We start from the raw sequence: 20,823 nt of genomic DNA on the forward strand, positions 1-20,823 counted from the left end.
GCTGGAGCGCTGTGTCTGTCCCGCCGGTGTCGCCGTGCTCCGTGTGCCCCCGCAGAGCAGCAGTGCTGGGGGCGGTCCTTGCCTGCAGGGGCCACCACCGCCTTCTGCTCTTCCCATCTCAGCAGGGTGGCCCAGGAAACTGCCCCGGGAGCAAATGCCCTGTGGCGTCAGCAGCACACACAAACCGACCTCTGTACTCCTTTCATCTGTTCTCATCGGTTTTGAAAAGGAAGTCACCGTCTATAAATAGCTGCTAGGAAAATCTTGCCTCATAGCAAACTGAAGATGTGATTCACCTGATGTGTTGTGTGCAAATAGCTGCATTTTAAACAAGGGCCTTTCTAAAGGTAAGTGGTGGACTGAGGGATTTTTGCTGTTATGCTTCAAAGTGAACGTTTCTGGTACCTTCCAAACATACCAAGGCTCTATATTCTTGTCCCAGATGCCTGTTTCTTTTTCCAGTCCCTGGGTCTGTGGTACCTTGGTGAAAATAGAGAGTAGGGTTTAGTAGCTCTGAGGCAGGAAATCCTGTATTTTCACAGCTCTAAGGATTTCATATTGTTTGATCTCAATAATACCTTAAGTCCTGCGGCAAATGGGCCTGAGGGAACACTTCAAATGATTACAAGACAAAAACCCTGAGTAAGCTGAAATTACTTCTGGAAAAAACAAACATGAGAAAAAAAGAAGGTGGAGGAAAAGATGTCCATAGCTCTTAATTCTTTAGGGAACAATGAACTTTTTATACAATTGAACTCCACAGTCCTCATACTCAGGCAGGAAGATGTGGCAAATAACATCCAGCCTGTACCTGACTTGTGGCAGCCACAGCACTGCTCTGATTGCTGTGGAACAGTTTGATTTTGTTTTCTACTGTTTTAGCCCAGCTCAGTACAGGATGTTATTAGCTGTTGTGGCTGTATTTGCTTTTCTCCATGTACAGAGCTGGACTGGAAGGGGTCTCAAAAGATCCAACTTTTTGTGGGAAAGAGAGTCTAGATGAGGTGTAGCTCCTGTCACTTAAAGCAGTCATCAGGAACTGCAGATGGCTGAAGAGCTGCTGCTGAGAGGACAGTAGGAAGGAGTTCACTACCAGAGTTCCTGAACATGAAAATGCTCTCAGAGGAAGCAGTCACAAAATCCTTTTTTTTCCCCTTTTAATAAAAGCAAAATGTAAAACCCAACACTTCTGTATTTTGTTTTAGCCATCATTTTAAGTAGCAACTGGTAGTGGTGAAGTCTGCACATTTTATTCTCAGGAGACTCCACATTGCTTCCCAGTTGCCTTTCTTTGGTTTCTCTTTCTGTGGTGATACAGCCAGAGATTGGATAATTACACTTTCTTTTGGCATAGCATGTGTTGGCAATATTCAGCAGGGCCAGTATTTCTGTGTGCCAAGACAAGGGTGGTTTCTGTGGTTAAAGCAAAGTCTATGAATAGAAGTCAGTGTCTGGATGTGTATTTAAAATTGGTTCTTGGTGAGACACTTTGAAACAGCGGACCACAAGATTCTTTAACTCTGTCCATTATAAAACAATGCAGCCCAGACTCAGCACCCCGGGAATGTTTCTGTGTGCTGTGCCAGGCTTTGGTGACGATCCCTGGGACAAAAGTGACTCACGGCTTTGTTGTTGCTGCTGCAGCTCTCTGCACGTCGGTCACCTGCTGCATTCCCGCACCATGCCTCTTCCTTTTCTCCCTCCAGGCCGGGGCACTGAGCCCATCCCATCGGTTTGGCGGTGAAAGAGGCGAGGGCACGGCCAGAGAGGGGAGCGGGCCCGAGCCGGGCCCCGGGCTCCCGCCAGGTGGCGGCCGTGGCTGCGGGATCCGCCCGGACACCGGACACCGGCCGAGCGCCGCGGAACCGGGAACCGCGCCCGGCCACACCCCGCCCGCAAGCTCGGTAACTTAGAACGGTTTGAAATTGTTGTGACACAAATTAATTGCTGACAGCCATGGGAGAAGAATTTCCCTAGCTTTACTGCTATGAATCTGTAAAACCTGTCCTCTAGTGGTGAGTATTCTTGGTACAACCTACCTTTTTCCAATGCACTGAGTAATTGCTTAGCTCTGCATTCAGACTGAAGAATTCCTTACTTTAAAAAGTTCAGGATCACTCATGAGAGTGGAACACGCTCGTGGAGTTGGGATTCAGCAGGAGTCGTGTTGAGTAGGCAGACTGCAAGAACAAACAAGCACTCGCATTGCAGGAGATAGAGAAGACTTAACACCACTTCCAAAAGTGGCAGTATGGAGTTTTGCCCCTACTTGGCCATCCTTCCCACAGAGAAGCAGCTTCTTTCAGATCGGGTGTTTTGTTCATGCAGCTGCACATGAAGGGACAGTTTAGCGTTAAAGTCAAGAAGGTAGAGCTTGCAATTCCCAAGCTCCCACCTCTGAAGAACCCTGACTTCAACAGACCTAAAAACTGCTTCCTTCTCTAGCTGCCATTTGCAGACACCACTGACATGTCTTGTAGTTAACAACCCTGAGCTACCACCCCAGCAGTGGCATGAGGTAGGTGCTTACAGGATTTTATTTCCATCTTGTGAGCACATTCTTTGCTTTATTTACATGACTAGGAACAGCATGCTCCTCTGCCTTGTTACCTGGAATAGTCAGCCAGGCAGGGGCCAGCAGAGACTGGCACTTGCCCTTGGTGGGAGCAGTGAGCTGGGTCTGACCTGGAACAGGTCACCTCCTCACAGCTGGATGGGGCTGTTTGCTCAACTGCTCCATGTGAAAAATAACTTTTTTATTTCCCCAGCAAGATTAGATTTAATTCAGCACAAGGCACCTCTTCTAATGAACTTGTCTTACCTCTGTTTCTATAGACTTTTTCTAACCTCCAGTCCCTACGCTCCTTCAAGCACAGAAGATGCCAGGTACACAGAGGTAAGGGGAGAATTTGCATAGCAGTAAGGTGTTCTTGCTGCACTTCCAAGTCTATTCTGGAAGAAAAATGCACTCTTAGAAAGCAAGCTTACCTTTTAACAGCATAAGAATAACTTAAAATGCCGTAGCTTGCAATACTGAACACTTCACTAATCAGTAACAGCTGAAGGTAATTAATACCTAACTACACACAAAAACACCCCTTGGGAAAGCCCCAGCTGGGCTCCAGGGCAGGGGCTGAGGCATGCTGGAAGGGACAGGTGTGAGGAGGCTGCACAGCCCTGCCCAGAGCCAGCACCTTCAGGGTGTGTGCACACCCTGCTCAGACCCAGCACCCTCAGCACTGTTCCTACAGCTCCTGCTGGGCTGTGCCCCACAAAATCCACGGAGCTGCTCTGCTGATGCTCCAGTACTCTACAGGGCTGGAACCCAGCTGTCAGCCAGGTCATTCCACAGGTGGGCAAGGCCCTCTGAATTCATCCCAGCTTTCTTGAATTTGCTGGATGATGTATGTGGAAGCTCAGCTGTAGGTGTATCCTAACACTTAGTACAAGTACTAACTTGTTCTTTAAACTTGGCAACATTTGTACAGATGTAACAGACAGTGTCAAAACACCTTGGTTTTTATTTTCCTATCCTTTTTGAATCAGGTTAAGCTGTAAACAATTTCTTTTTCAATCAAATACTGCCAGCTAGAATTACTTCCATTCATGCATCACTGAAAACAAAAAGGGTATTTTACCTTAAGTATGGATTTTTCATTTTAAACCATGTCACTGTATACAGAAACCAATAGCTAGATTCAATGCACCCTGATTAGTTATGTAAACAGATAACCCCCCAAAAAACCCACATCGACAGAACGAGTAAGTTGGTTCCTTCATAGCATGGAAATTAAAATCTCTCCTGACTTGAGGTTAACATGGTCAGGAACACAGAGTGTGGCACATAAATCCATCTAGGAGGTGTATAAATTGCACTGTATCTGAATTAACAAAGTTATGCATAATGAAATGCACAGTTTAAATTCATGCTAGAAAGCATTTTTCAATATGAAGTGGCAGCCAACTGGCAACCATAACAGTTAGGTTCTGCACCATCATTTATGGCATTATAGATAACTATTACATATAGCATACTTAAAAACCCTGAAGGATTGTGTTACTTGAAACATTCTCCAGGCAGTCATTTGGTTTGAAACATTGGGAGAAAGATGAAAGAGATCACCATCTTATACCAACTATGGTACCTTTAACTTCCATGAAGTCAATCAGATATGATGTGTATTTCACAGTAACAAAGTTGCTTAATGCCTTTTCTCCAACAGTAGGATTGTGGTAAATGTTTCTGCCCTCACATCACCATTGTCCTGGTGGCTTTCCCTTTTCTCAAGTTTGGGTAACTACACTGAGCACTTTTCCTGGTTTTTAACTATTCATCAGTCCTTTCAGTATATCATCAGAGAGCTCCAGCAGCGGGAGCTCTGGGGACGGGATGTCCAGGGGGGGAAGGTTGGGTATTGGAATGTCCTTTGCCTTCCCAGCAGTTGTTGCAAACTTCTGCCAAGTTGCAGCTGAAGAAGCAGATTCCGAGTGCTGCTGCAGACCCCACAACTCTGACTTCTCCACAAAGTCAGTGTCTACATCCAACTCCTTGTCTACTGGAGATTTTTGGAGTCTAGCTCTTTCTGCTTTTAACTGCTTATTCTCTCTCCTTAATCTCTCGTTTTCAGCTACAAGAGATTCTATGAGCTGCTTCAAATCTGCAATTTTGGTTGCCTGCTCTTCTATTATTGTTTTGTCATCTTTTGGCGCTTTACTCCCAATACATGCTTCCACTGGCTCCTTTTTTTTCTGAAGCAGAAATAGAAGTGTATCTGGGTCCCTGTCAAAGACACCCCGAACATCCTGTGAATGTTTCTCTGTGGAAGAGCTGTATTTCTGAGCAACAGGAACCAATATGTTTTGATCATCAGAGTCTTCAGCAGATGGCCTGTAAGAAGTCTGAAGATGTGCGGCTGCTTCCTTGTCAGCATTCTGCTGGGCTTTCAGCTTTTCCTCCCTCTTTGCCCTTTTCCACCTCTCCTGGATGAGCAGTAACTGTTTCATATGACTATCCCTTTGTAATTCCAGTGATAGCTGAGCCTGAGTAAGAACAAGATTAAACAATTTAGTTGGTGATCCCTAATGCCACCCAAACAGTCACAAACATTGAATTACATGTGTGTAAATATTTACATCAACAGCATCACTGCATGCCCAAGGGGGGAGCTTTTGTTATTCAGACATAAGTCCAACAGGAAGTGCTCTCTGCTTGTACAGTGCAATAGATTCAGATATGTCAGATTTAGCATAACTACTGGTCTTTTTGTTTGTAAGTCACTGACCAGGCTGCAATACCTCTGGGCAGAGGCACCCAGAGTTTAACTGACCTATGACCAACACCAAGAAGGAAGAGATTCACTTGGCATGCACAGCCACACTCTGGCTAAACAATGCAAACTTTTTGTACGTTTCTATGATGTTATCTGTGTAGCTGTATCAATAATACCCAAATGAAGCAGCAAATTGCTCCAAGGCCAGGTATGGCCCCAAATGATTCAGCCATATTTAATGAAGGAGGTGGCACAGTGGTTATGAACTCACCTGGATCAAAGACCATTTTTCTACAAGAATGACCCATTGGAGCAAAGACAGATGTCTGATCTCCAAGGGTTATTTATTTCATAATACTGGCTAAATTCAAAACCTGCTGGTACAAAAGTACTGAGCAGACTACACTACTACACTCACAGATAAACATGCAATGAATAAGAAAAAATGTCAGGGCTGTTGTTCTAGAGATCCCCCAGTCAGGATGCATTAAGCCAAAATGACACACTGTAGGTGAGATGCTTGGGTTTTTGTCTCAGCAAAATACTAACAGATGAAGTTAAACATGACACTAGTTTTGTCACATACTTGAAGATGTCTGGCAGACTAGAAAGTTGGAGACCCCTTGGATGGGTTAAGGTTTCTCTTGTCCTTGGGAAAACTCTCTAGGAAGATTAGTATTACCACACTTGTGAAACTCCTGGTGCAGTTGCCAAGGGTACAGAGAATTTTGCAGAGGCTGATGGCCAGGAGGGGTGTGATCAGACCCAAGGGGGACCCATGGGCACACCATGGGGCTGTGGCTGGTTCTGGCAGCTGCTGTGCTCAGGTCTCACCTGCTCCGACTGGGTCAGCTTCATGGCGTCCGTGAGGTACCCTGTGGGACAGAACATCATCCATCAGCACTCAGGGCAGCCTAGGAACCCTGAACACCTCCAGAAAAGCTAAGGAAAGCCTTCAGACCTGTGTGCTCAACCCCACATAAAGGCAGCAGTCTAGAGAAAAGTATTTACAAGTTACAGTGGCTGGAAACACCTGCTGTTTTTCAGAAGTCTGAAAAAATTACTGTAAGACCTTGTAGTGCACACATGGTCTTACAGTAATTTCCCATGGTATCTTGTTGGCTTGGGTCACTCCAGTTTGTTTTTAGAGCAGCAGCAATTTCCAGAAAGACTTTGAACATATCTTAGTGCTGAAAATGATGATGTATGAGAAATTCTCAACCAAATTTGGAATGATGCAAGACAAAAGCAAAAAACATTCAGTGTATTTTTGGCTTTTATCTTGGTATATGAAGTGGAAGAAAACAAAAAGTATGCATTTTAGAATGTAAGTGCAATCCCTCATCACTTTGAGTATTCATAAATACCAAAGAAACTATTAGTTTTTCACTTTATGGGGTTTTCTGGTATTTATGAATGGAGGCAGAATGCCTGGTATCTAGGTTACCATGTTCAGAGCAGCCACTTACTTTGTCTCCACACAAGCCCTGTCACTGAAAATGCCCTACTTGTTGCACCAGTTAAGACCTCCTTTCTTCTTCTGCCAAAGAGCTGCACACTGTCAGAGTTGAGGGATCCCAACACAAAAAATGAAGCAGGACTATTTAAATGGACAGGTAAATGCACAAGATCTCACAGAGGAGAGGCTGTCCCTGCAGAGTCAAGGTCTGTGATGCAAACTGCTGTTTTGCTTAAGTTCTGGGGAGCTTATCACCTGTTCTTAGCTGCCTTGATGCAGACATTAGGAAAGGCAAGTTTTGTACGCAAACATTTGTTCTTTACCAACAGAGAAAGCACTGTGACCTCGCCTATGAAAGCAGTAAAGAAAATGCAAAGTATAAAGTGAAACTGGCTTAGAGCAGGTACACAACTTCAGTCTCTGCATACCACAAGGTGTTGGCTTCATCTATAGCCAAGAACTGCCTTCACAGTGATAATCACCCCCAATCTAAACAACTTTGGAAATGTCTGACTCTAGCTGCTCACATGAGAAAAAAATGTTTTCAAAAGGGTTCTTGGTCTAGACTGAAAAACAAACTGACATTTTAAAAATATAAATTTTGCAAGTAACGAGGCATTCTACTTACACAGCATCACAGAATCTGCTGAGCTGGAAGGGACCCAGCAGGACCATCAAGGCCAGCTCCTGGTGCTGTGCAGGACACCCCAAGAATCCCATGTGCCCAAGCATTGTTCAAATACTTCTTGAACTCAAGATAGGCTTGCTGTAAGCAAATCTAGAAACTGATTTTAAGAGCTGAAATGTGAGAAATAACCTACTAACCAGCAGCTTTTTTGTGACAGGAAATTGCTTCTTCATATTTCCCCGCTGCCAACAAGCGGTCTGCTTTTCTGCTTTGCTGGTGAGCCTTAAAATGAAAAAAACAACATTACATCGATGAGGGTTAATGGACAAATAGTTATACCTATCTTTAAAGTAATCAATACATCAGAAAAACCTGTCCTGATTCCAGTTCTCAGGCTTTTAGGCTCGGATTTTCACTCCCTTCCAAGCTTTGTAATTGGACTTCTTTAATAGTACCTTACAAGAGTCTGTACTGGTAAGAACTGAAGTTTGTTAATGCAGCAAAACTGGTGTGTACACAACAAAATACTTTTGAAGCTTTTTTTAGAAAGCACACGTTCCCCTTTCTAGGCAGGCATTTACCATAGCAATGTAAAAAGAACACCAGGCCAAAAGAAGTTATGAGAAGTATTTTGGACCAATTTACCTGGCAGAATGCAAGATATTTGAAGTGTGTTACATCCTACAGCTGATTTGATATTTTCTGCTGCCCCATGCCCAAGACATTTTGCCTCTTGGGTGAATAACTTGCCTTTTTTTTTTGTCTGCAGCTTACACCAATTAATGGTTGCAGCACAGCCATAGTTAAAAGTATCAAAGTCACGTTGTTGCTGTACAGCATTAAATCTATATGAGTATTTGTAAACCACTAATGTAAACCACAAACACAGACTAAGGTTGTTGCTGAAAGCAAACATTTGATGCAAGTATTTGCATATGTTTAGTGAGAAACTATTGCATAACCAGCACTGCAACATTCATGAAAGCAAGTCTTTTTTGTCATTACTACAAGACATGGATTTTATGGCCCTTCCTCCAAGACAAGCTGTGGAATGTGAAATGCTACAAGCACTAGCTGGTGAGACTGTGAGTTACACACACTGTTCAGGACTGCTTTACTACATGTTGAGCTTGAAGTAAACAGACATCAGGTACTGATACTTACCTGGTACTGATATTAACATCCATTTAAAATACAAGTCCCAAAATGCAGGTCAGTTTGTCATTTTTTCTGCCAAGTGGAGTTATGCCCTACAGCATTACAGAAAGTTCAGTATTCTACCAGAATCTTAGCAGCTCTAAGAGAACACCACAGAAGAGAATGACTTGTAGAGAAAACACCTGTTTGGGCAACAGCTGTTCTTAAGCAATCCCTGGCAGTTACATCACTCCATGAAGACATTTGGCTTTCCTAAAACTGATTTCATATGCTAATATGCTGTGTTCTTAAAAAACCTAAACCAAAACCCCTTGTTTCTTCACAAGAAATATTATTTACTATATTCTTCTTTCTCACCTTCACTGAATTCTCAGAGCATTGTTAGTATTTCCCATTTATTCTGAGGTTAAATAATCTCAGAAGAGGAAGTATTTTCCTATTGGAAAATCATCTGTTTTATGGCCTTTTTCTAGGGACTCCTACAAACAACATATGCCAGAAAGATAAACTTATTTCCCTTTGATATGAACAAACAGTATCAGCACAGACAGAGCCATCTCCTTGGTTATTCCTAGCAGCTTGTCCCATTACAAATTAGCTATGTCATGGACATAAAAACACCTGAGCTAGTTCTTTGCAAAACAATTTTTCAGTAAATTAGTATTGATACAGCTGCTTCTGCAAACTGCATGGGTGGGTCTAAAAAAACAGGGAAAGAGGAAATAGAATAGCCAGAGACAGAACTGAGAAGGCAATTCAACAAGTCAGAGGACAAGTTCCATCTACTAGTTTTTACATATGAAAATTGGAGTCCCATTGTTTTCAAACATTATTCATGTATGTTTTAAACTGCTGGAGTGTGATCTTACTCAAATCACTTAAGCACATGCAGAACATCTGAGGACATTCAGTTCTTATTTGATTGAGCAATTAAATTATTTCCATTCTCAATTAACTCCCAGTGAAGCTGAAGGTAGTCTGAAGAAGTTGGGCTGAACTGTGAATAAAATTAAGAAAACAAAAGTCCATAGATGTTGACAAAAACAAAACCTAGGGTCCTTTGATAACAAAATCACAATGCCTTTCTTGCTCTTACATCAAAATATACATGTCAGGCCATCTTACTCTGATGCAACAGAATTCCCAATGGAAACAACACGAGCCACACCAGGAAAAAAAAAAATCACTTTTCAGCACAGCCCTATGTGAGAAAACTAGCTGTTTTACAGTCAGTCATGGGCAAGGAATTCCTATTTTCCTATCTTTTCTTGACAGGTTGACAAGAAAATACTTGCCATTTATTCTAACCTGTGTCTGTTCTAATTAGTTGATTGTGGAAAGATCAAGGAATTTCTCCCACTTTCACATTAGCTTATTTATCAAGAAGCAATTGGAAGAAATTAGTGGTGCTGTTTCCTAGCAGCAAGTGATGAAGCTGCAACAGAAGTACTTGGATGCTTACTAGCCATTATCATGGATGAGCTTCTACATCTTATCTACTCTGCTGGTTTGTTCTGAGTGCTCAGTTACCCTCAGCCATGCAGCTTCCACCATTGCTAGCACATCTGTTTTGAACTCAGAGTGGCCTGTGTCCCATTATAAACTGGCAATGGAAGAACTGGTCCTCTGTCATAAAGAGAAGTTTACTCTCAAGTTTATCCCTGGTCTGATGTCATGCTAGAGGAAGGTATTTACACAACAGCTCTGGAGCTTCAATGCTGGTTCCCAGCAGATTCAAGCAGGATTGCTTTGACCTGGTCTTGCTGCTTGTATTACAGAAACACCAGCTGTTTGACAGTGGTGGGTCTATAGATCTGATTTCTCTTTTCTCTGTCCTCTTCCACTCGCAGTGCTGGAAATTAATTTATTAAGAAGTATAGAATTGAAAAGGGGAATCAGGCTGACAACTACTTTCAGATTGTCTCTCCCAATCCTGATGAGCAGGAATTCCCAGTAGGCAAATGGACAGGTGTAACAACTTAACTCTTGTAATAGGAAGCAGGTGTGAGCGAAGGATGGCCAAGCTATAAAGCTTCCTCACCTTGCTCCAGTATAATTGGCTCTTAAGGGATTTGGGTGATCCTTACTGTGTGAGTTGGAGCATTCTGGGCTAACTGCAGAAAGTAAGTGAGATATTTTCCATACCCTCTGTAAATGTAGTTGAGATGCTGAGGGACAACACTTGTTTTAGTAAGTTTTACTGCTATTCTGGGAAGTGTTCCTATTGGATCTTTCTACCTGACTAGCCCAAATTGTTGTCTATATAATCTCTGAGCAGAAGAGTAAAAGCCCAATCAAATAGTCCTCTAGAACCGCAATGAGGGTCTTCTCTTTATCAACAGCTTTCTTTAACCAAAATTTAACACTTCACTTTTTTGTTGGTTTGGTTTTTTCTCACTATAGACTAATGATGTGACTGCAGGCTGTGAGGAATGAAGCCATAAGGCCCACTTGCCAGACCTATTACTGCTCCCTCAGAGGAAAAAATAGCAATGTTGTCTTTCTAGACACAGCATACTCTTACAACTTAAAGGACTACCACAGTGTGATCCTGGCTTAGGTTGTGGGGATAAGGAAGGAAAGCTGCTACTCTTCCCATACAGCTCTAGTTGATGGTTAGCTATTGTGGAAAGGAGCATAACAGGAAAAAACCTGTTTGATTCAACAGTATAAAAATAATGTTCCAAAAAAAAAGGGCAGATGAAGTACACATTTTCAAACAAAGCAGGCCTACCACCCTCCTCAGAGCAGTCATTTGCAACAGTGCTCCTGCAGCTGAGACAGGTATGTTTTGTTTTTCTCTGTTCCACTAAGGGGAGCAGATCTTCACTGGACAAAGCCTTGCACAAGATGTTAAGCTTACAGACTTCTTAGTATATTACAAAGGACTCACCAGAAAATGATGTATTTTAATGGGATTATGGAGCACAGATTACAGCACTTTACTTAAAATGACAAAAGCAGGAAAATCCCAGCTGCTAGAATAATAATGGCACCTGATGAAAGTTTAACTGCAAAGAAGTTTCTGTTTGTAAATGTTTTAAGTGAAATCACTGCTTGATGCTGCTATCATCTATTTTATGTTATGGACTGTGCATATCAGTTATTATTGCCTGAAAAGATTAATACCTGTGCTCTCCTACTGCTGAAAACAAGGGGGAAGGGTTTTTTTGAGAGATGAAGGGATTATTTTAGGATTTGTTCCTTAAGGCTATAGGTCTGATTTCTCTTTTGAACAGTCAAAGTGCACACTGCATTGCTGCCCTATTATCCAGGAGAGTGCCAAGTGTTTTCCATGTGGGTGTTTAGAGCAGCAGGCCACAAAGGGTGGGACAAGGTGGGGCACCGTGGCTCTCCCCACCCCACACACACTCAGAGGCTACATCTACAGGAGCCTCTTTCAAAGCCATTCTTACCAGGAAACACTGAATTTAGAAAGGTTTGAATGTGTATGTCCTCATATGCAGTGAAAAAATGTAATGAAGAAATGAATACAAGTGCAAAACTTGATCTGAGAGGTCTAAGAATAAACTATGGCCATTCATTTACTAAAAATAGTGCAACCTTGATCAGGGTGTCTATGTAAAAGGCTTGTATTCAGTGGCAGTTGCACTAAAAGTAAAAATAGTAATAGAGTTGTCCTGTAACTTATGCTAAATAATGAGAATATATTTGCAGTAAAACTAAAGAAATGGGAATGGTGTAGTTTTACCAAGTGAAGCAAAGCCTCCATTTTTAAATACTTGTATTTTGTAGAGAAAGATGACTACAGGTCAACCAAAAAATGGCAGAACCCATTGTGGTTGTTCAACCAAGACCACTAGTCACAAGTTAGCTCAATTTTCTGTTTTTGAAAGCCTGTATTTAGCAAGGTTGACAGAACAATGACTCAACTGTGTAAATTATAGGTTAGTGTTCCTATAGAGCAAAACAAGTGACACTATCATGAGTGTTGATGTTGAGAATACAGATCCACTTTGAATCACTTTGTATTGAATTGTAAAGATGTCAAAGTTCACCTTGCATGTAAGTAATAGTATTAGACTTTAAATATATGGGCAAACAAGCAAGTAGCTGTTTAGGCAACCCCCATTAATTGACTGAATAGCTCTAATTGACTATGCCTGTGTTCCCAACCTATTCCAAGTTTCAGATAAAATAGTTACTCGGAGTTCCTCACCATGCAAATGCAATTAGAAGGTCTGGAATGAACCCAACTTGCATTCATACTGCTTGGGTTAGGTGGAGTCTTCAAAACCCCATCCAGGCAGAGCTGCAGCCCTTTCCCTGAGCACCTGCACCTTCATTAAGGTGTGGTATCCTTTTACCTAGTGCACAGTCAAATCAACCTCATTCAGCTCCTTTTCATCCATTTACTATGCTAAAAGCACTAAATGCTTCAACTTGTTTTTCAGAGCCATTTTCAGACTCCCAGAATGAATTAGGAAAAGACAGTGAGATTGAGTTCAGCCTGTGACTGAACACCACTCTGTCAATGAGACCATAGCACTAATTGTCATGCTGGTCTTTCCTTATCCAGGGATGGTGACTCCACCACCTCCCCAGAGCATTTTGTGTGCCTACAGATCTCAGCTCCTTTGGCTATGTCCCTCTTGTCCTCATTTATAATGTGTCACAGCTGGTACTACACAAGTCTTGCTAACTGAAGGTTGCAAGATGAGTGAGAACCATTCCACTGCCCTGATAAACACAAAACCAGTCTGGGTTTCTGTCTGTATGTAGCCCTAAACCACAAAGCTCAAGCTGTTACAGCAACTGAGCTGCCTCTCAATAGAAGCATCTGAACCATTACAACAAATTGTCCAGTAAACAAGCTTCCAAGACAAACAATTTCAAAACAAGTGGGGCAGAAAGGCTTCAACTGTGCCTTCAGTCTGTCTCACCAGGCTTCTCTGAGATGGCTTCATTTGTGTCTTTAATCTGCTGGTCATGCTTACTCAGAGCTGAGCTCTGTGGCTGGGTGAGAGGCAAGCAAGGCCAGTGTGACACAGCAGAAAGGCACTGCTGGTAGGTACCCAAACAGCACAGGTACAGTGAGGAAATAACACCTGCCAACCACCCAGTGCTTAGCTAATTATGTTCTTGACTGGGAGCTGCTGCAAGTTGTTTTATGTGCCACAAGGAACAGTTTTGTGTTGTGCTTTTACAGCAGTTAGATGCCTGTACACAACATTGTCCAGCTTCTCCAAGGTGGCTATTACTGATCTGGCTGTTCAGCTGAGTATCTGATGCACCTCCAGCCACTTCACTCAGATACCCTGCAGCCTCTGTGGATTCACACCTTTTGGTTCTTCCACACTGTGGTAAAAACACATTTTGTGTTAAGCATGTCTGTCTAGTGATACTTCCTCTTTTGTTACCTTACAAGCTTGCTCTCTGTAATTGGACTTCAGAATTGAGTCCATCTGCCTTTTTTTTTATTGTTTCATTTTACACTGGAAGGTGAAGTATAGCAGCTGACAGGTTAAGACTGAAAAAAAAAATCAAAGAAAATAAATGGGGTTCCATGGATGTTTCTGTAGATTAACATAATATTCCTGGTTTTCCAATGAAAATAACAGAAGTGCAGGCTGGCATTAAGTCTCAAACACATTAACATGTGTGGCTTAAATTCTATGGTCTCTAGTGAACTTCTGTAGATGTTTTCTATTTTCTCCTCCTACGCTTCCATGTTGCATATTACCCTGCTTGTTATTTTGCCTTTGTGTGGATGTAGTATTACCTCATTTTGAAATAATTAAGTAAACCATTGATTGGCTTGCACTGGAATGGTTGCTACTGATGGCTAGCAGCATTAATATTAAAAGCTTTCATTATATGAGATTCTTGGAATACACATTTTGTGCTGTTCTCACTCCAGCTATTGGTCTGTGCTTTCTGGTTTTCACTAAAACAGCAGCTCTTCAAGCTGGGTCCTTTATGCTGCAGGAAGCTTAAGAGATGACAGATATTAACCAGATTTTGGATTGTATTTTATTATAAACCATACAAATACTACTACCTTGCAGGAAGAATACAAGGTAGCGGTGGTATAGCTCCTTAGCTACAGGACACTACTGATCTGTGAAAGTAGAATCTGCAGAATTATCAAGTCCTGGGTGTCAAACCCTGTTTAAGGAGCAATTTCTAGTCTCTTCCTGAGATTAATACTATTTGCCTCACTTTTACTGTGTTACTTCCAAGCTTCTGATGGTCAGCAGTGTGTGGTTGTGCTTCTTAAGTTGAACTTTTGCTCCTACACCTAAGGGTAAAATTATGGCTGGACGTGGGATCAAAATTCTTTGCCTAAATCAGAGGGCAGTAGGAAGTGCCCCTATAGCAAGCAGTACAGAGAAGCTCTCAAGATGCTCTGTAAAAACATGCAGTGTTCATAGAAGACTTATTTTCATGCTTTTACAGTGTAAGTTTTAATTTGTAAAAAGAATGTTGAGGTGGTTTTGATCTAGATTATGTGTGAAATAAGTAATCAGCTGGCGTATGGCTGCCTGCTGGTGCAGGGACTCCACTTGCTTCATGCTGGTTTTAAGTTCCGTGGCATAACCTGAAAATATTTTGTGTGAGATTGAAAAAGACTCCATGTTTATTTTAGGGAAATGTATCTTTCAGAAGTTTCAGAAAAAGAGCATAATTGAAGCCAGGAAAATAGAAGATTTGGCATTAAAGTGTAAGAGGTGGGGTGTGGTTGGTTGGTTGTTTTTGTTGTTCTTGTAATTGTTTTTGTTTGGTTTGGGTTTTTTTGTGGTCAGATGAAGTAGCCAGGAAAATCAGGACAGTATCCATGCTTCCCAGTAACTAAGACTAGATGCACCAATCCACTACTAATAGACAATTTTTACAAGACAAAGCAAGATTCAAGTACTGTGGTAAATTCTAATGAATAGCCTTAACTGACAGAAAATCAGTTTTGTGAAAACATCAAGCTGTGATATATTGGAAGAGGGAAAATATCTTGTATTTAATCCATTGATAGCAGTTAAATAAGACTAATGATTACTGTATCACTTTGTAGTTTAGGTGTTGGGTGATTTGGTGGCTTTGGTTGGTTTTCCTTTTTTTTTTGGTATAATTTCCTTTATTTTTCTCATTGGTATATTTGGAAAAAGTTGTGCTTTTCCAATTCATTGGAACTAGATTTAGGTAAGAGAAGAAATTTATGGAAAAAGAGAGTGCAATAGGTAACACTGGATAGTATCAAAAACTTAAATGAACATCCTTATTTTGGAGGTTGGCACCTTCCCTGAATGATGTTGTCAATCTGAAGCTCCACAGCAGGGAGGGGCTGTGAACAGCAGAGCTTTGCAGAACTGTAGTTACTCCTTCCTGCTCATGTCCTTGTAAAAACCTAGGCATGCTCTAACCATGGCACTGAACCCAATCACCCTCTTATCATGAGGAGTTTCCATGGTGTTGACACAGCCTCAATGGATGTGCACTCTCCTGTATATGATGATCCATGACTATATTGCACAGCAGTTTCGAGAAAAGTTTTTGTATTTCAGGACACTCTCAGGCAGTAGGAACATATTCACAGCCAAATTCATAATTGTGTGTATGGAAGTGTGTAAAGCAACTCTTTTCCCTGTATCATCCATTATATCCAGAAGTGTCTTGACCTTACTGTCAGCCTGGAGCTAGACAGGCATGGTGACTGCACGCTCCTTTTGTGGTTGCAAAGTCACAAACCAGGCTTTAGTCACAGTCATGTCGCTCCTATAATCCTTCTAAGTGGTCTCAGTAAGAAACATTACTGACTGGTGACATTGCCAAAAAAGTTGCTACTTTCAGACATTTACTAGTGAATATACAATTATAATTTTCTCTTTAGAATCTTATGAACTACTATCTACTTTTTAAAAAGGTTTTTACAATGTCTGTGAAGTAGCTATAATTTAGCCCTCCTGTTTTACCATGCTTCAAGTCTTCCTGACTTTAACTCCACGATATCAACAGGTTACAAGAGCTTTCCTATTTCCTGCTATCCTTATTTCAGTTAGTCTTTCAGTAGACAGAGTAAAAAGTGAAGACAGTATGATGCTGACATACCCAATTGGTTCTGCACCACTGCAGAACCTACAGATCTGAACAGACCATCTTCCTACTACCCTGTCAGCCCTAATTCCATCGGTGGTCTGCAATGACAGCTGTGTAAATCTTTCTGAAACTAGGGAGAGCTACCTAGAAATACCTGATTGACTCTGTAGGCAATGATTTGTCAGGGCTGACACCATGCTGGCATAAATAAGCTTTGGTTAAAACCTAAACTGACACCAGTCTCTGAGGTTTGCATGGCAATGTCTAAACAATTCCTGGATCTAACTCATTCCTGGAAGCAATACAGCTGTATTCTCAGTGTGCAGCCTCTGGCTAACTGGACTGCTGGACCCAAACTTGTTTTCTAAGGGAATGCTCTGTGTATCACCACATGGCCAAGCTACAGCTTTGGTAAAACCCACAAGGCAGCAGAGAATTAACTCTTCTTGACCTAGATCTTGTCTATGGGACAGAGACCTGACAATTCAGATTGTTTAACATCTGATTAGCTTTTGTGAAGGGGTGATTCTTAGACTATCTGTGTTTCAGTTCAGGTTCCTTAGAAATTTAGTTTAAGCAAAACAATTACTGATTTAAGGTTTTAAAGCATTTCACCGTCTGAAATTAAAGGAAGCACTTAGCCAATACCAGGCCCTGACAAGCCTCACGGTTATGGTCTGTGTCATCTAAACGCTTCCTCTAGACGCTTCCTTCCTGAGCTGCCGCTGTCCCTCGCTTTTGCAAGGCGATGTCCCCACACCCCTCCAATGTAAACATGCCACGACACGCACCCGGCCGCTTCCCCTCTCCGCGCCGCGCTCCGGGCCCGGAGCAGCGCTGGCCCCGGCGGGACCGGGCCGAGCGCACCCCGCTCCCTCCCGGAGCCGCCGCCGGGCCCCGCTCCCGTCCGGGCAGGGCCTGGCCCGACACCTGAACAGGTGTCTGGGGGGAAGAAGGGCGGCAAGAGCCCGTTTTTTTGTTCAGGTCGCGCCTCTCCGCCTGCTCACCCGGGGCTAGGAGCCGAGCGGTGTCACCCTCTCCCCGCTGTCTGAGCGGCGGGAGCAGCGGCGGCACCGGTTGACCCGACGCGCCCCCCCTTCCCCTCCACTCCCCCCCTTCCCCTCCACTCCCCGCGCTCACCAGGTTGAGGGGCCCCTCCATCACTTCCATGGACGGCGGGGGCTGCGGGCACATGGGCGAGGGGCGCTCGCCGGTGCCCCCGGCCCGGCCCGGCGCGTCCCGGCCCCAGCGCGGGTTGTAAACACGGCGGCCGCTTCCGCCCTGCCCGCGAGAGCCGCGCGCCGCCTCGCGAGACTTCGGGGCCGCGTCGCCAGGGCAACGGGCGCCGCGCGCGCCGCCCGCCCTGAGGGCAGAGGGAGCGGTTTGAGGGAAAATCGGGAATGGAGAAAGAAAAAAGAAGAGGGAAGGACATGTTAGAATCGTAGGATATACTGAGTTGGAAGGGACCCATCAGGAATATCGAATCCAATTCCCGGCCCGCACAGGACACCCCAGAAATCACACCCTGTGCCCAAGAGCGGTGTCCAAATGCTCCTTGAGCTCTGTCAGCCTTGGGGCCGTGACTACTGCCCTGAGGAGCCTGTTCCAGTCGTCAGCCATCCTCTAGGGAAGAACCTTTTCCTGATATCCAGCCTAAACCTTCCCTAACTCAGCTTTATGCCGTTTTCTCGAGTCCTGTCAGTAGTCACGAGGATGAAGAGATGAATGCCTGCTCCTCTGTTTCATAAGGATGTTGCAGACCGCAATAAGGGCTCTCCTCAGTCTCCTCCAGGCTAAACAAACCAAGCGGCCTCAGCCACTCCTTGGGCTTTGCTGCTTATGATCTTGATTTAAAGTATTTCAGCACTAATGGTTGTTCTGTAAGGATGAGTAGTCTTACAGAGAGGTTTCTAATCCAAGTTTGTGGTCATGTATGCACGTTTATCTCAACTTTAGAATGGCTTTTGACAATCTTCTGTAACAGCACTGTATGGGAAGTGTTGAGGTATGATTTAGATAAATAGAAACGGAGAAGGACCGAAAACTGGCTGAGCTGCCAGGCTCAGAGGGCTTGCTTTCATTATGATCAGTGGCAGAGTTGCACTGGTGTCCAGTGACTAGTGACATACCCCAAGATATGATACTGGGTCCAATATTATTTAATGCCTTCATTATCAGTATTACTTAATGTCTTGCACCACCCTCCTGCATGGAATACTGATAATGAGCTTGCTGGGGTGAGAGGATGTTTGTGGGGAAAAGAGCCCCCAGCATGACCCATAGAGGTTCTTAGTGCAACACCAGTAAAATAAGTGCCTTTTACAGTGCAGTATGGAGAGATTGTGTAGAAATGCGCATGAAAATATGAATGTCTGGTCAAAACCTTGCCTAGCAATAAGTGATGTGGCTCTCAAAGAGTAAGAAATTGTTGTGTTTGAGTTGCATCATATTCTGGGCAGTATCAAGTCAGCATTCCCAGGTCTTTAATAAATGTCAGGAGGATATAATTCAAAATAATGGCTGTAAGCCAATATAAGGCTGGAACTGGCTTGTAAATTCTGTGTATAGTTGTACATGCACAACAGAAGCTAGCTGCTAAAGTGTCAGTCTGAGACCTCTGAAGATCTGCCACAGTCACTGCCACACAGAAGCTTTAAAACTAGTATGAAGACCAGAACTGGGTGAGTTTAATTAAAATGCTTTAAAAAGAGAACTATCTTGCTCACATTTGGCTATACTCTTACTATTCTCTGACTTCAAGTTACTGTTACAGTTCTCTCTTTAAGAGAATACTTATTGAGGGGAATAGAGCAAAATGTGAGATAATAAAAAAGGCTATGCTACTAAATGCTTCTATCCCATGGAAGCTCAAAAAACATTTTAAAAGTTCTAGGTAGAGGCTTCAGGGACAGACACCAAGGGCTGTGATGAGGAGTGAGTGGGGTTCCTGTGGGGAAAAGTTCCCCCAGCAGAGTCACAAAGCAGTAAAAGTGCAAGGGCTCCTCATGGCTTTTCATTGCAGGAGTGCATGGAAACAGGTGACAATGGCAGTGGTGCTAAAATTGCCATAGTATGTGTATGTGTGTGTTAACAGCACAGTAGCGTCAACTCTCCTACATAACAAGTGATAGAATAAGAGGAAATGGCCTCAAATTACACCCAGGAAGGTTTAGATTTGATATATAGGAAAAATTTATTCACTGTAAAGGTTGTCAGGCATTTGGTACAAGCTGCCCAGGCCAGTGATGGAATAGCAGTCCCTGGAAGTATTCAAAAAACTTGTAGGTGTGGTACTTAGGGTTTATGGTGGACCTGGAAGTTTTGGGTTAATGCTTGGACTTGATCTTTTCCAGCCTCAATGATTCTGTGATTAGTTATTCAAAATACACTGTCTTGAGAGGGACCAGTGAAGCAGGGCACTGAACATGGTGAGGGTCGTGGTCCTCACAACTCTGCTTTGTGAAGACCAGAGAAAAGTGTGATAGAGGGATTCTGTGCAACTTTGTCAGCTGGAGCAAAGGGTGCCATGAGTTTGTATAATAGTCTGAAAGGGGAAAGAAGGCAAGAAAAAATAGGGAGAGATAGAAGAAGGTAGGGCTGAAGCTGAGACGTCTAGAAGATAAGAGGTGAAAGAGCCAATTAGCAGCAAGTGAAGAAGGTGCAGAGCTCCTTTGTAGCTGCAATGCTCAGCGGTGAGTGGCGTCTGTGGGTCGCTGAGGGAGCCCACATGGCCTGATACTGCACAGCTCTCGACTGTGCCTGTGCTGCAGGGAGCAGCCCTGCAGCCTGGGAGCGCTGGCGGGAGTTTTCCTTCTGACATATGCGGTTAGACAAGATCGTCTCTTCTGGCAAGGAGCGTCCCAAAGACAGCTTGCCAGTTCCCATTTTCATTTGCAAGAATTTATCTATCACTTTGTTTCATTATGTATCAGCAAGTCAGATCCCCTGTAGCCCAGAGGAGTTTTGGTCTAGAGCGCTTTTATTGGACAGGAGATAGGGAAATTGTCCTGTATCAGTTGTTAAAGGCATAGGCTGGCCTGGGTGAGGGAGAAAGGGTAGCTGGCACTTCACTGTCAGCATTTACACTCAGACATGAGATGATAAAATTGAGTTGTTTCATTGTACTGAAGCATTGTGTTTCCCTTCCTTTTAGCTCATGGACACACCCTCATGAAAAAGCAATATTTAGTAATATTTAGCAGTTATCTGTGGGAGTATAGTACCCATTTTGACCATCCCACTTGGTCACTGTACCT

The 20,823-nt window shown here is 43.2% G+C and overlaps 1 protein-coding gene across 1 annotated transcript; it reads right to left on the reverse strand.

The window, feature by feature from the left end:
- Positions 1–3,503: 3,503 nt before the first annotated feature.
- NRBF2 (nuclear receptor binding factor 2) lies at positions 3,504–17,853 on the reverse strand. Its single transcript, XM_066554552.1, has 4 exons — positions 17,708–17,853; positions 7,555–7,639; positions 6,105–6,145; positions 3,504–5,040 (listed from the first exon to the last, which is right to left on the reverse strand). The coding sequence occupies exons 1-4, from the start codon at positions 17,759–17,761 to the stop codon at positions 4,324–4,326; spliced, it is 897 nt and encodes a 298-aa protein (XP_066410649.1). The 5' UTR covers positions 17,762–17,853; the 3' UTR covers positions 3,504–4,323.
- Between the last annotated feature and the right edge of the window lie 2,970 nt (positions 17,854–20,823).

Source organism: Molothrus aeneus, chromosome 8 (assembly GCF_037042795.1).
Source record: "Molothrus aeneus isolate 106 chromosome 8, BPBGC_Maene_1.0, whole genome shotgun sequence".
In the NCBI taxonomy this organism is placed as follows: domain Eukaryota; kingdom Metazoa; phylum Chordata; class Aves; order Passeriformes; family Icteridae; genus Molothrus; species Molothrus aeneus.

Bases quoted from the DNA above. Each gene is read 5' to 3' on its own strand.
- NRBF2 (XM_066554552.1), bottom strand. From the start codon at position 17,761: ATGTGCCCGCAGCCCCCGCCGTCCATGGAAGTGATGGAGGGGCCCCTC. The intron at 7,640-17,707 runs GTGAGCGCGGGG...TTTCATTTTAAG, and splicing joins TGGAGGGGCCCCTCAACCTG to GCTCACCAGCAAAGCAGAAA. The intron at 5,041-6,104 runs GTGAGACCTGAG...GTTCTTACTCAG, and splicing joins AGCTGACCCAGTCGGAGCAG to GCTCAGCTATCACTGGAATT.